Source organism: Falco naumanni, chromosome 12 (assembly GCF_017639655.2).
Source record: "Falco naumanni isolate bFalNau1 chromosome 12, bFalNau1.pat, whole genome shotgun sequence".
Taxonomy (NCBI): Eukaryota; Metazoa; Chordata; class Aves; order Falconiformes; family Falconidae; genus Falco; species Falco naumanni.
The window spans coordinates 7,738,700-7,754,213 of record NC_054065.1 but is presented as its reverse complement, the minus strand read 5'-3'; the positions used below and the strand labels follow the sequence as shown (position 1 = coordinate 7,754,213).

The window sequence follows — 15,514 nt, the reverse complement described above, 5'->3', positions numbered from 1 at the left end:
AACATGAGAAGATGAACAGAATGGTAACTGCAAACTTGCAAATCAGTGGTCAAAAGGAAATTGCAGTTTGACTTAAACCTGAGTTTTTTGCCCAATAATGGACAATAAATAAAAAAGCTATGCTGGAAGTCCTCCAAGAATGAGCAAAAAGCGAGTCTCTTGGACAGTGTTTATAGAAAGAGATTGTATGATGCTGAGACTTACAGCTGTGTGCTTCTGCATATATGCTCTGTGTCCTATATTTTACTGAATGTATTTGAATCAACGTTGGAATGCATAAAATTGTTAAACACTGATACAAAAAGGAAATGCCAATGTAATCCAGATTAAGGAAGGCTGTATCTGCCTCTGTCTTAATTCTTTATGCGGAACAAAAGCTACAGTTTGGCAGGTAGTGTAATATCTTCTCCTTTTGCCTTAATTGTAGGTGCAGGTTATCATTCCGAATCCAAAGCTAAAGAATACAAGCATGTGTGCAAAAGAGCCTGTCAGAAGGTATGTCTTACCAGCTGTACGGTCTTGTAGTGGGTATACAAGAAACGTATTCGGTAGCACTGTCCCTTCAGTGTGAATGGCCCTGTCTGCGTTGACTACTCAGACTGTATGTGTTTCTAGAGAGAAAACGGAGCTGTAACAGTTAATATGATACAGAGTCAGTGCAGCAACATTCCCATCAGTGGTGGCAAACAGCAGACACCAAAGGAACAGGGTGGCAAAAGGAGAAGGTTATGTGGTACCTACACTGAGTATTCCTTCAGGTTCATGCACTGTTTCCGAGGCTCTGGGGTTGCTGGTGCCAAGTATGGTGTCTGGATTTTTCTTTCATCAATGTCCGCTGTTTTTGGAATTTATTTAAACTAGCATCCAGATTGTTCTGTGAATGCAGGGATTTCTAGAATTCTTTTCTTCTTGATTTAACTTAAGAGGAGGGGAGGTAGAAACAGGAAAAAAAAAAAAGAAAAAAATTAAAACTCTCTTCCCAAAGCTGGAAAAGGAGAAATGGCAAGATTTTCCATTGAAATTATTATTTTTTTATCTCCTCCAAGATCTTAGCTTTGTAACTGGCAAGTCCTGTCTGCTGAGTGTTGAATGAGAAGCTGAAAGACCTGTCTCCAAAATTTCTAATGCCTTGTGCTTTCTCCAGGGAGAAGGAGCTGGGGAGCTTGGCAGGCTTTTTACAAGTCTTAGAGCTGGCCTCTGACAACTATCACTTCATCTTACAGTTCTGTTGCTCAATCCTAATACTGATCTAATTTTGTAATGAGAAGCCTCAAAAATCATCCAAATTTAACACTAGCTTCATTAAAGTTGTGCATTAACCCTGATGATGTTGTTTTCCAGCTAATTATGTGTGAAAAAAGGTTGTTTGTCATAGAATCTTAAGTCTAATTTGAGACTCCTTATGGTTCCTTAAGGTAGGTAGCCATCATAAACAACTTCCATGAAGAACAAACAGTTGCAGGTTTGTCTTGCAACTAAAGATGCAGCCAGTTGTTTTCTTGGGTTCCCTGAGAGAACTTGAGTGTGGGGTCTTGTCCAGTATAGATCTAAGAAATAATAAGCTCCAGAAGTTCATTTCTGTGTGTGTATATAATTTGATGATAACATTATCTTATTTGATTTGATTTTGTGTGTTTGCATTCAGATGAGGTTGTAGATTCTGTTCAATTTCATGACAGTTGCACGAATATATGGTACTAGGGATTTTTGTTGAATCTTGGAAGGAAATTAGAAACTTCTGGACTGAAACATTACGTGTTTGAAGACACCAGATATAAGAATTTATTTTGCTATAAATTTGATCACACAGTAATTGCTACTAAATGCAGCGTTGAAATGTTAGAGTAGTAAAATCATGCGTTCAGATCTGCCCTTGCAAGGTACATACTGACTATTTCTAGTGCTTCTTACTTTTATGCCCTCTTACATCGTAAACTAACTTTGTGAAGATTTTGTTTTGTACAGGGCTAGGAAAATGTAGGCCTTAGTCACAGAATATTAGAATTTCCTAATCAACTAAAAATTCTGTTTTACAGGCAATTGAAAAGCTACAGGCTGGTGCTCTTGCAACAGATGCAGTGACTGCAGCACTTATAGAATTAGAGGTATGATTTCTGAGTAGTGGTAAATGTCTCTCAGATAGATTGCCAGATTTTTCTGTAGGAAGGTATTAATTCAAACGGAAAATTACTGAGATTTGCATTTCTGTGGTACACTAATTTTATCTTTTGCTTTTCCACTATATTTTGGAGTAAATTTATTTAAAGACTTTCTAAAGATGCAAACTGAATAAAAGTTGTCTAGTTGGTGCAGTTTGGTTGTCATCTTAGGTATGCCTTATCAGATAGTCTTTACAGTCATTAAAGGCTTATTGAACACTTTGTAGGGAACTTTATTTCTGACTTACTGAGCTACCGGCAGACTGGCTCTTCTTCTTAGGTAGGGAAAAACCATCATGCTACTGGTCACATATGTTAACTAGAAATTCTAGGGTGACTCCTCATTCCTTTTGTTTTTCTTTAATGTTTCACACTGAATTATGCTTCATTTCTTGAAATTATGATCCAAAGAATTTAATGTAGTTAGTCTGTAGTAGTTCTATTAACACTGTCATGTAGTAATTATATTGAGGTAACTGAGTCTGCCTTCTTGGGTTGTGTTATTCATAACTTTTTCAGTTCTTCAGGATAATTCTACAGAAACAATGCATAAATTTAATGCTGCTTGTCTCTCCATCCAATTAAAGTACTCTGTGAAAATGAAGTAGGAATTTTATGTTCTTATTTGTCCCACAGCATACTTTTGCTATGTGCTTAAATGAATGCACTTCCCAAAGGCTTTTTTCTTACATTTTTTACTTTGTGCATGTATAATCTTTGACAGTATAAGAGACTAGAAGCAAGCTGTTCAGAGAAATGTGACTTCAGTGTAAGATAATCCTTTTCCTTTTTTCTGATTTTTATGACAAAATATGTGTAGAAGAATAGGACAAGTAATGCTTTTATTACAAAATGGTACTCGTTAATTAAGATAGACAGTCTTGATAATGATTAAGAGGTGAGCACCTGTTTGTGAGGTTTTTGGAGGAGTGTCTTTTTGGAGTGGTGAGATTTTTATAGCATCAGACTTTAGTGAAGGGTCCCTATGAAGTAATGTAGAAGGAGGTAAAGCTAAAAGAATTTCTGGGATATAAATGAGGCAGTTTGGTTATTGTCCCAGCTCTACCCAACCTTCATGGCAGTAATGATCGAAACAAGTATTCCTCTTCTCCTGTAAGGAGTAATTGCTTCTTTCTCTGCAATTTTATTCGTGAAGAAGGAAGGCAAGGTAAATGTTGTGCTGTAAAAATAATTTCCTGGGTTTGGAGTTTATGCTATTACTCTTAGAGGATTAGCAATTAATTTGTCTACACATATGTTGGGAAAGTGTTAACATACTTGACAGGGTTAGTGTAAGGCAGGCAGCATGTACTTTAATATGTGGCGGACATGCTGACTGGGAGCCAGGACTTCAGTCATAGTTTTAACTTGGCAAGCTTCTTGGCTTTAAACAGTACTTTTGGTGTCTCCACTGAGCTGTTCAAATATGCTTTCATGTGTTATCTTACACATTAGAATATAGGTTGGTGAAAGCGAAAGGTATCTCTCTAACGGGGTCATTTATAATGCACTTCCGTAAGCTAACTGAGGCTGCTGTTACTCAACAAGAGTGTTTGTGTGTCAGTTTCCTCCTCAGGGGGTGGAGTGGGGGGGAAATCTACTTAGTGTTGTGATTTTTATCATGTTCCTGAGCTACACTGAAGAAGACATGTTTTAAGAAGCTTTACAGTTATATATCTCTTTGCAGCTGTGCCTAGGGTATATATTTTATCTGTTTTTGTTATCCCTAAGAGACTTTTCTTCTTTTACTTTAGTAGATTTAAACACTCTGAAGTGACATCTGTGTAAGAAGTTACAGTTCTAAGATGAAATTAAAACATTTTAATGAAATTACTCCAATCAGAAACCTTTTTTTCCTCATGTCTTGCTAGTGTTGTGGTGATGCCTGCCATCATTTCCCTTCCAGGTTTTATAATTGTCTTAGGTAGTATTTTTATGTATACTGATGCACAAAACCTATTTTTTTTCCATTTTTCCAGTTTCTAAGTTAAATATTATTTTGTTCAGGTTGTACTGTTGCCATTAATGTAATTATTAGCTTTCATTTATTCATTAAGTGATTTATTTAACCTCTTAATTGTGGGTTGTTCTCTCTGTTACTGGTATAAAGTATATTGGGCTTGGGATTTGAGCTTCTTTTAAATTAAAGTATATAGCTATGCAGTTACATTAAGGGAAAAATATCAAAGGTATACTCAGAAAATGGTATAGTTTGCAGCAGCAGTTTTTTGAATCTGGTATGCGAAATTCCTGTCTGTCAGCTTTCAAAATGTTGAAAGGTTTGTATCTACTCATATCTCATACTGAACACCACCTACAGACATCTGTGAATTCTGGAGCTGCATTTTCTGTTTTAATCCTGATGTTTTTCTATGTAAAATAGAAACTGCATGTGGCAAATCAACAAACCAAACAGCATAGTTTTTCTCATCAATAACAAAATTTTATGAGTAAAAAAGTAGGTTTGTATGTTGACTGTCTCTAGTGAGCTATCACTGTTTTGTTTATGCAGGAAAAAATAGTGACTTTACAAAAAGCACTGCAGCGTTTTGGGTTGGCAGATACATAGTGAAAATCTGATAAAAACAATATTTGTTTACATGTGTCAGTAATACAGATTAAGATACAGAACAACAAAAGTTTGTATAACATGATAACAGATTCCTTTGTATTTTACACTGTAACTTCTTGGTAGAACACAGTGCTGTGAGTTTATCAGAAATAATCACTTTTACAGTTCTCTAGGACTTCTAATGCTGTGTTCAAAAAATCTATAGTCTTTGCATGGCACAAATATCTTTTTGTGGTAGTGTCACAAAAGATGAGTATTTTTTTTTCTTAGTTCCGCTCAATTACACAACTCCTATTAGACAGAATTTCAGCTAATCCAAGAGGCATTACTTCAAAGACTTCTTGAGGCACAAGACTTGCTCTTGATCTTTTATGAGCAAGCTGACAGTTTGCTTGTGGTATGCTTTCTGGTTTTTCTTTTATTTTTGCAGGCTCTAAATGGAGAAAGAACAGCCTTTCTGTATTGGACTATATGGATCTCAAGTGAAAATAGTGTTCTGTGGTTAAGATGGTAATGCTAATAGCTAATTAGAGAAAAGGTAGATCTCTTTTGCAAAGTAACAAGAGCAGCTGACACAGAATAGTGTTAAAATAAGTGTGCTGGTCTTTGTAAGCATCGGCAGTATTTGATAAGTTGATTAAAGGCAGTTATGTTTTCCAGTTTGTGAATGCTGTCATGGCAGAAAAACAAATGAACGTGTTACTTTTTTCAGCTCTTGGTAATAGAATGGGTCTGGACAAGGTGCTTCATAAGACTCATCATGTAAACTGCATGCTTCTACAAAGACATTATTGCAGTACCATTTCTTTTTGTACTCTTGCTATCAGCCACCATATGAAGTCTGAGTTTCTTCTGAAACACAAAGGGATTTGGGCAGCTTTTCTTGGGGGAGGAGGAGGAGGTCCTGTTGCAGTTTTCAGCAAACCCACCTGCTGGTAGCATTTATGGCTGTGTGAGAACAATGTGCAATTTCAAGCTTTTCTTTGACTATAGAGCACTTTATAAAGTCTACTGTTCAGATACAGGTACTGGAGGCAAGGGTATAAGTTTGTTGTAAAGAATGATGAAGATTTCAAACTTACAAGATTTTAGTCTAAGTGTATTAATACTGTGTGTAGATCACTTGTTTCTTTAATCTGACTTCAGTAGAATGTACTTTATGAGCATCATTTAAATTGGAAATTAGTATGATTGTTGGGGAAGCGGATGTCACATTTTGAGTTTCAATCTCCTTGCTACTGAAATTGCTCAAATGACTTCACTTTTATGAAGTTGTTGTTATTGTTGTTCATCAATGCAAAGGGTATTTTGAATCTTTTGCTATACTCAAGCAGTGGGTTTCTGTGGCTGTCAGCAAAATTTTGCAGTGAAAGAACTTGTTTCTTGTTGAATTTGTTTTTCTTTGCTTTTATCAGTTATATAGTAATTAAGATTTTTGAGTATACAATCTTAGTCCCAAGGACTTATCTTTAAAGATGAAAGCACAGTGCTAGCAGCCTTGTTGTATTAAGGCAGTCACCATACATGAACTTTTAATGGGTAATGAACTGGAAGTTGTTAATTCTAGTTAAAAGCAATACTATGATGTTTTGCAGCAGAGTGGCTAACAGTAATCTGTGACAAAAGTGTTCTTTGAAAACATTTTAGCTTGTGTAATTGAAAGGGACGTGACTCATCCTTGTAGACTTTTACTTCTTGCTGCTAAATTCCCACAGAAAAATAAACTTCAAAATTACATTATGTAGTAGACTTTGAATCCCTCTTAAAAGTTGCAAATAAACCATGGCCAAAACTGTATTGAAGATGGATGGAATGTTCTTTAATGCATATTGAAAATAGAGTATTTTAACTGTTTGCCTCGATGTAATTCAGGACCATTGGTGTTACAGTGTTGAGTAATTTCTTCAAGCATTCCAACTTTGACCGCAGCTAGAAACTTCAGCATGACTGTGTCTGCTGCCAAAACATTTGTAAATACATCTTGAAGTTAAAAGGATTCTAAAAATAAAACTGATAGCCTTGGTAGCTTGAGAGTTTTTACAAGATGGAAAACAGGAAAATGAAACTCTTGTTTCACATCTTCTTCACTACAGGTTTGCTAAGTTAGCTATACTTCAGTGGTGAAGTAATTGCCAGGTAGTGTAGTATTTTTCACGTAATTGAAAGCTTATGTTTTGTTAGAATGTTTTCAATAGCCATTTGTTTATCTTTTTCCTCTTCCTTTTACTTTCCCGTGCTAGAAGGGCTTGGTGTCAACATGCAGAGCTCATGTTTGGTTTAATTCATTGTCTTTTTTCAGTGTCTTTAGAAATACAAAGGCTGATCTCTGCTTGTGTTTTTAAATAAAAGTATATTCCTGAAGATACCTTTTGTATTATAAACTTTTTCCTCCTTGGATACATGCTTTGATTGGGTTCTTCCCTCTCCTATGGTAGTCATATGGTTATTGCGGTACTGCATTTTTCTGTCTGAGGGTATGAAGAGAGTGCTTCAGTTAGTTCAGTTTATGTTCTTTCCCCTTTGAAAGCATGCATGCTTCTATTTTAATAAAGTTTCTGCATTCCTTGAAGGTTTTGAGTTTTCATTTCAAAATACACCTTATGAAAATTAAGTGGTATTCTTCCATTTGTATATCAGAGTCTTGAAATCTTTTGGTCAGACTTTGCAGAGATTGTTTTCAGAAAGAGATGTATTTGTGTGGTGTATTTCATGTCCTTGCCTATTTATGGAAGTAGGTGTGAATTTCTGTTTCCATTTTTTGTAAAGGTTTTTCCCTGTTTTATTTTAAAGGCTTTATATCTCATCTCTGAGACACTCGGGTAGGTATCAAAAATTCCATGTACTCGCACCCAGTTCCTGTGCTGTCTAAAGCTGTTATCAGATCACCTTTCAGAGCTGTGAAGTTAGAGTATACCATCTTCTTGGCAATTCTGAGACCATCTTATTAATTGAGTGCAGTCTGATTGTAAAGCTAAGTAAAACTCTACAGAGGTTTTGAACAGGCGCTTGGATTTTGGTCTTTATTTCTTTTTACTGGACAAGTTACTCATGTTGTGACTGATTGTACTGGTAAGATTCCTTCTGAGTTCTGAAATGAAAGAGTTATGCCGCCAAATATGCATCTACCATCTTGTTGGTTTAGAATTCTTATTTGTCTAACATTCTGTAGTAGTCTCATAAATACTCTGTAGGGAGAAACAAGTGGCATTCCCTTTGCTTTGAGATCCTTTGAATAAGTTGTCTCTTGGAGTGCCAGTGAAGGTGCCTTGATGTGCCAGTGAAAGTGCTATGCTAAAGCATCAAGCACATCTAGATTTTTAGAAATAAAGTGAGCTAGTGCCACTCTGTATCCTGTATTTTTTTCCCTACTCTTTTTTGATTATTATGTTTATCAGATGGTGGGGAGCTTTGTGTCTTCGCTGCAGAAGGATTCTGGACAGTGTTACTAGGGCTTCTGTTCTGATGGGTCCTTCTTACTCCCTTTATTTGGCTGTGACATCTGCTTTTAAGATAACGGCTATATTTGCTTTGTGGCAGTGAAAAATCTGTAGAGCATGAAATTCTTCCTCTTTGCTAATGCTTTTGAGTATAATGGACTGAGTGAACGTTTTTGGAACAGAATATTAGAAATTTGTCTCCAGTCTTGCAGGTCTACGCACTCTGATTACCCATGGGCAAGGAACTTGGACAGCACTAGGAGCAGGCATTGTTCATCCTAATGCATTCCTGTTTTTACTTTGTCCTCCAAGTATCTTTCACCATTCATGTTCACATTCCTTCTATCACTTTTCTGCTCCTTTTTGTTCTAAACTTCACTGACTTAATTTTCTTCATACTTGTAGAGCCTGGGGAGCAATGAAGTTGGTTAAGCCAGCAGCTGTGCTACAGTCTTCTACTTTTTCAAGGCTGTCATCTTGGTAGCCTTTTTCAATCATATTCCTGCCTCCTCACCCACTTCTAGGGAAAGATACTCCCTGTGCACTAAACTGCAAATGTTTTATTAACCTAAAATCTTTTCAGATTTACTTACTTGCCGTGAAGCATACCTATCAAAATGAACACCACAATGAATATAAACAGTGAATTTGAAGATCTGTTGTGGTATAGGATAAAAGAGGATGGGATAAAATGGGATAAAAATCTTGTGCTACTTCTTGGATGCAGAAGGAAAAAGCAGAAAGTAAAGAATAGTTATAAGGTGAACATGGAAAGATTAGGCTGTTTCATGACTATGTGTTAATTGTGTTACGTATTCATAATTTTCAGGAAGATACTGATTTGGGGACTCAAACACTAAGAACACTTTAAATATCTCTGTAAATTAGAATCAACATCTTGCAAAACAGGTTTAGAATTCACTCACTACTTGCTCATTTGCAAGTTAACGAAAGCTGACTTGCATCACATTTATTTTTCATTTCTGTGTGCTCTCTTTCTTTTGTTTCCTTGTATTCATTACAAAGCAGTATGTACAAAAAAGAATCAGTTAATATTTAAGACAGAACTTTGAGCTATTTCCACTAGATTTGTTTCTGATTCAGCTTTTGTTACATGTACTGTAAAGGTATGACCATTGAATTTCATTGGTGTGTTGACATGTGGTCTAGACAACATTTTGTTGCATCAGGTTGTTATGCGGTGGTAATAAAAACAGATATGAAGCTTTGAAAGTATGCAGCGTCTCTGAAATTTTGCTGTTTGGCTGTTCTGGGTGGTTTCTTTGTCTTGTCTTCATTTTGTGTTTGCATCTAGAAAGAGGGGATTATACTGAGTTGGCAGTGAGAATCCTGAACTGTGCTACTTTAAAATGTTGTGTTTTTAAAGTCCTGAGGATGCTCTGATGAAATGGGAGGGGCAAAAATGTGTGGTTTTAATTCTGGCATGCAAAACTTCTTAAGAACCTTGAGTTTGCAAAATGCTACAGAGGGTGCTAATAAAGGAGGACTTAGGTTTATAATCAGCTTATTAAATGTTGTTCCATACTTTCTATGAAATAAGTCTTGGTTTTTATTCAAGAAGCTTCCAGGCTGCAGTAATGACTGTCCTTCAGATAATGCTCAAATAGAAATTTTACGAAGTGAATTGTTAACTGATGCCAGTTCTTTATTTCTGCATGCATAGCTGCAGTTGTAGGCTTAGAATGTTAAGGAAAGGTATGGTTCTGCTTTGCTGCTGTGTCATACTTCGAGTTTAAAAGGTCCACTGTGGTCTGTGCAGCAGTTATTAGATGTTACTTAAATGTTACTTGATGGGTTAGGGACCAAATGAAGTGTGCATTTTGGGGGAGGGACAGAGAGATTTTTCTGTGTTATAAGGCTTTTGCTTGCAAATAAATGATTAGCTTAAATTGTTGGGTGATTGGGTTTTGTATTAGCACATTATTACACTTGAGATATATCATGTTTTGTAGAGAATGTAAGGTATCCGTTACAGTAATTTGGGATGCCCTGTTCAAATTGCTGTTGTTTTTGGTGTGGAAGGTTAAATTACTAGAATAAGAAAGTGCACTGCAAGATCAGTGGCATCAGATCAGTTATATAAAGGTGTTGATCTAGTCTTTTATGGATGTGCCCTTACAGTGTTTTGTTCTTATTTTTAGGATTCTCCTTTTACAAATGCAGGATTGGGGTCTAACCTAAACCTTCTGGGTGAGATAGAATGTGATGCCAGTATAATGGATGGAAAGTCATTAAATTTTGGAGCAGTTGGAGCACTGAGTGGTATGTTAACTATGTATTTCATTGCTAGCTACTGATCTAAGCACAAAGATCAATGTTGTTCTTTTTTGGAGGGAGGGAGGACATTGTATATACTGCCTTATTTAAATAAATTCTGCCCACTTTAAAAAATGGGGAGGCATTCCTGCGCCCTGAATTACTGTTTAGGTTTGTTTTGTGTAACATACTTTCTTATTAGTTCACTGTTAATCCTTTGATGCAGAACGGTTGTGTGATTGTACTCTACAGTATTCACAGTGGGAGTGAGCCTGCTCAGATGAATTTGTAGAATAACTTTGAAATAAAATGAAATTATTAAAAAAATAATTTTACAAGCATTTAAATGCAGCTTTATGTTTGTTTTTGTTCTCTGTCTCCTCAGAGAACTTACTGGTATATAACTCAATCATAAGGTCAGTTGATATTTTGATCTCTTAGGTTAAGTTGGTCAAGTTAGGATCCTGAGGGACCAAGGTTTCCTTTATAGTGCGCTAGCCTCCAGACCGAAGGCTTTCATGTATTCTTGAGAATACGTGCATCTGCTCATCTATGAAGCTGTTTGCTTGGGACATAAAATTTCTGTATGCTGGAGATTTTTTTTTCATTATAATTTCTCTTGCATGATCAGTTACATTTGCATTTATTTTGTGTGTTACTGTTACAAGGTTACATGCATTTGCATGTGGGACTTACTTAATCTGAGAACTAATGTGCTGCTTTTTTTTTTTTTTGGTAGCTCTAGCTTTCTGTACAAAACAAGTATAGGTATACAGTCCCAGATAGGGATTGTTGAGGTTTTGTGTTAAGTACATTGAACTGCCTTAACTGTTACTATTGAATAGCTTTTCTGACACCATTTCAAGCTTTGTTCTTTATCCTAGAATAGTTCTAATCTGTGGCAATAATTTCCTTATATAGATACAAACTGAAATAAATAATATAATTGTTTCAAGGCTTGTTTGTTAGAAAATGTATCCTTCCAGCCCTGGGGAAGGAAGGAGTGAGAGAAAGCTAAGCCTAAATCCTATAATCCCTGTGCTGGCCACATAGGTTTGAATGAAAGCTCCTTTAATTTTGATAAATTAATGTTCACAAAATACCTTTGGCCTGTAGAATATCATGGATTAATTTGAGATTTGTGGTAGGAGGTCAGTCCTAATTTTTTAATATGATTCTTTCTTTAAAAAAAACCAAAAGTGTGCGTGTGTGTTGATTTTTATTAGAAGGCTTTATCGCTACTATTAGAACATGGGAAGGAAAAGCTGATAAAAGTTGTTGTTAAATTGAAACATAAGTTATCTCTTAATAACTTGGCAAAGCTTTGGAAATTGAAGGAAGCTGACTTCCATTGCTAAAATGAACACTACAATGCTATGTGGAAAAATATTTTAATGTCGTGTTCCCATTTTTTGCTAATTTTTCCTTTCAGGAATCAAGAACCCAGTTTCAGTTGCAAATAGATTGTTGTGTGAAGGGCAGAAGGGAAAACTCTCTGCTGGCAGAATTCCACCTTGGTAATTGCTTTGTTCTGCTTGACTTTACTTTGGTCTTTTGTCTCTCTGCATGCAATATTTGAAGGCTATATCTTATCCCAAGAAGGCTGGTGCTGTTTCACATACCAGCGATAGTGTGCCTTTAAAAAGAAGATAAGCTTTGTTCTCTGATCGTGAAACATCTTGTGCACTTGATGATGCTGTGGGTAGAATGAAGTATTGTGAATAGATGGCACCATCATTTTGTGATAATTTCTGTCTGTGATTATTTCCAGTTACATCATACTGAATTTTTATGTTTGCTACTGTAGCATTTTGAAAAATCCTTGAATACATCAAGATTAAAATGAAATTCTACTGCCTTTGCCTCTGTCTACTTTTGAAAGAGGCAACGTAGTTTTTAACGAGTATATAAAAGAGTCCTACTTTCCTCCTTGTCTTTGTGGCTTTATTTTGTATCTATAGTGTGGAAATGTGCAGTGTTTAGTAACTTCCTGTTATTTTTGCCAAAATAGGAAATTATTTTAAAGATAGATTTAATAGCATCTACAGCAACAATCAAAATACGCATTCCTTTATTGAGATGGGTATAGTACTTAGATGGAAGAGGTGACTGTTAAATGCATAACAACTTTAAATAATATTGCATCATTTTGGAAAGGATCTTGGAAATGAGTCAGAAACGATTGTTCTTAAAACCCTCTTATTTTCATTAGTGTCTTAAATTGACAAGTAGAGTACTTGAATGATTCATTCATATTAATTGACTGCTATGCTCAGTTATCATACCTGTTGCAGAAATTTGGTGCCATTTGCTAACTAATGGACTACAGTATTTGCAGATGTATTAAACCAGCGTTTATGTAGTTTAAAATACTTATGTTTAGATTCACAGATTTTACTTCCCAAGTTATTCTTACTCTATAAAATTAGCCAAATAGTATGTGGCTGGATGGTATAGTATTGTGATTTAACCAGGAAAAATGTGCTAGTTCAGTGTTCTGTCATGCTGCACAGGAAGCTCATAGGTGAAAAAAAGCCACCCTGAAACCAAACCATTGACAGGCAGATTTTGCATTTAAATTTATTTTCTTTAATGAAGAAAGAGTAACGGTAGTTGGTGAGAGAACTTATTTTTTTCAGAGGAGCAGTTTACTAAGGAATAGGAATGTGAAGTTCAATTGCTGTTAGTAGCTGTTTTCTTGGGATGTCAGGAGAAAGTGGGGCTTGGCTGAGTTACATTAAAGAGAATGTCAAATGAGATGGGTTTTTTTTGGTGTTCCAGAACTAGTACCGTAGTCAGCTACAGGACCAAGCACTTTTGATTTAGTTTTCTTTGTATCATCACAGTGTCTTCTTGAATTGTTGTAAGGAAGAGCATTTGGGCATTTTAGCATGTTTGCTGTAACTTCATGACCTCGTTAATGCTGCTATTATTTTAAAAATAACTGAATGGAAAAGAAACTATGTTCTCTTGCCCTCAAAGAACAAGACTAAATTTTTCAAATACTCTGCAAGATCTTGGCTAATGGATGCTTTTAAAGACATGGGAGCTCAAACTCTTGAGGCAAGAGGTGAACTGCCTTCAGAGCCAAACACCTACAGTTTATTTTGCAAATGTTGTGGACCTGAGTTACCTAATACATATTTTAATTTCCTTTTTTCCTATTCTGTGTTTTTAATGTACATTTAATTAGAGCAAATTAAGTTACCCTGGGAACAGTCTATAACAGTGGGATATATAATGGGTTGTGCTTTAGATTTGCTTTGGTTGGTGCTTCTGTACATACAGGGTATCCCAAGTTCAGAACGATAGAGCTCATGTTCAGTGTAGGTGGTGACTATTGACAAATTCATACCTTGCCTTTCTGGCAGGGTTTGGCATGATACATTATTGTTTTGGGACTGAAATATATTCCTGCACAAGCTGGGAACATGTATAGTCAGATGACAAGAGAGCAGCTGTATTTTGGTATTCCTACCAAGTGTTAGGATTTTAGTAACTGATTTTTATTTGTGAAGATCCACAAGTTCCATCTTGTTTCTTATGGGCAAATAATGTATGGGGAGAATCTTATGCTTAGCCAAAGAACCTGTCTTGTTAAAGAAGCCTAGTGGTAGAGGCTGTTTCTATAGCATGATCTAAGCTAGCTTAATGTTTTCTGGTCAGAATGTTCAGCGTGTGATCACATTAGAAAAATACAAAAGCTGAGAGATTAGTAGAAGTGGCATTATGGAAATTCTTGTCTGTAGAAGAACACATGGAAGCAGTTAGTTTGGCCTGTTAACCCCTTGTTCAGCACCTAATTTTATGGTGCCAATTCAAAACCAATTTAAAGTGGTACATTTCTAATTTTGAGTAGAAGAAATTCTAATGAGTGTGAATTATTTATTCTGAGATGGTAAGTTTGTTGGGAAGAAGTGATTAAGTGTCCTAACTGATGTACCCAATTTGCTATAAATTGCTCTGTAGAGTGTGTCATTCTGGATCAGTGTCTTGCTGTCAGAATCCCACTATCCAAATTAAAACTTAGAAAACTTAAAGTAGAGAATCCCTGAATGTATGAGTTCATTTGTTGAAACTTCTAAGGTCCTTACATCTTTCTGCCGTATTTTATTCAGCTCGATGTCAAGATGTTCTCTGCCTATGGGTGCAGGAACAGAAAATACTGAACTTGTAAATTTTACATATTATGATATAAGATATTCCTATTCATTGTATAACTTTACCAAAGAAAGCACTGTTATAATTGCACTATTGCGTATTGGATGGATCTCTGGAAGTGGTCTTTTGTCACAGAAGAATGGGTCAGATGTTTTGTAGTAATATGTTCAAAGGTTTTCTATTCCTTATGCCAAATCATTGACCTTCTTGAGGGAAAAGGGTTATTTACATCTGTTTACTATTGAGCGTAGATACGAAAGAACTGCAGAATGGTACCAATACACCTAAATGTCTCCTTTCTTAGAACTCCTTAGTACTACTGATATCTTAAGTTCATGTCTGTATCCATTTTTCAGTATTAATAGTAACCCACGTGGGAAAGAATCCTTTCTTAGGTTTTTGGTTTGTTTGTTCATTTACCTCTCCCCCCCCTTCGGGGATACAGGGATTTGTAATTGCTTCACAGTTTTACAGTACTGTAGGTAGGATATGTACGTTGTGTAACCTGCAGGGCAGTGCATAGTCAAGGAAGTGCCTAGAGTAAAGACTTGCACCACCTTTTATCTCTCTTCTGTATTTCTTCAGAATGATTTCTACTTTGTAACAGTGATTTCAGAGTGATTGCTGCATTTTTATAATAAATGTTACAAAGTGAGTTTGTTATATTCAGGTTCGCCTTGACTGTCTTTAATGGATCTAACCTCCTTCTGCCACTTCTGTTTAGCTTGGTGTTGCCTGTCTCCTACAGATCATATTAAATGGTCCTGTTTGGAGCAAACAGCACCAGGATAACCATGTTCTTGGAGAGGATTTCCTGAAAAGACCATTTTTAGACACCTTTACTTGCATTTTCTGTTAATATGGTCTAGTTTGCCTGAAACTGGAAAGAACGTCCTAGCATTGGCTCC

General features: G+C 35.9%; 1 protein-coding gene across 2 annotated transcripts in view; it reads left to right on the top strand.

Moving 5' to 3' along the window:
- Positions 1-15,514, top strand: part of TASP1 (taspase 1) — an 88,030-nt gene that overhangs the window by 5,074 nt on the left and 67,442 nt on the right. For both annotated transcript variants that reach the window (XM_040612022.1, XM_040612021.1), the window contains exons 3-6: positions 428-495; positions 2,037-2,105; positions 10,331-10,451; positions 11,878-11,962. In XM_040612022.1, coding sequence (XP_040467956.1) covers positions 428-495; positions 2,037-2,105; positions 10,331-10,451; positions 11,878-11,962 — 343 coding nt within the window. The remainder of the gene's footprint in view (positions 1-427; positions 496-2,036; positions 2,106-10,330; positions 10,452-11,877; positions 11,963-15,514) is intronic.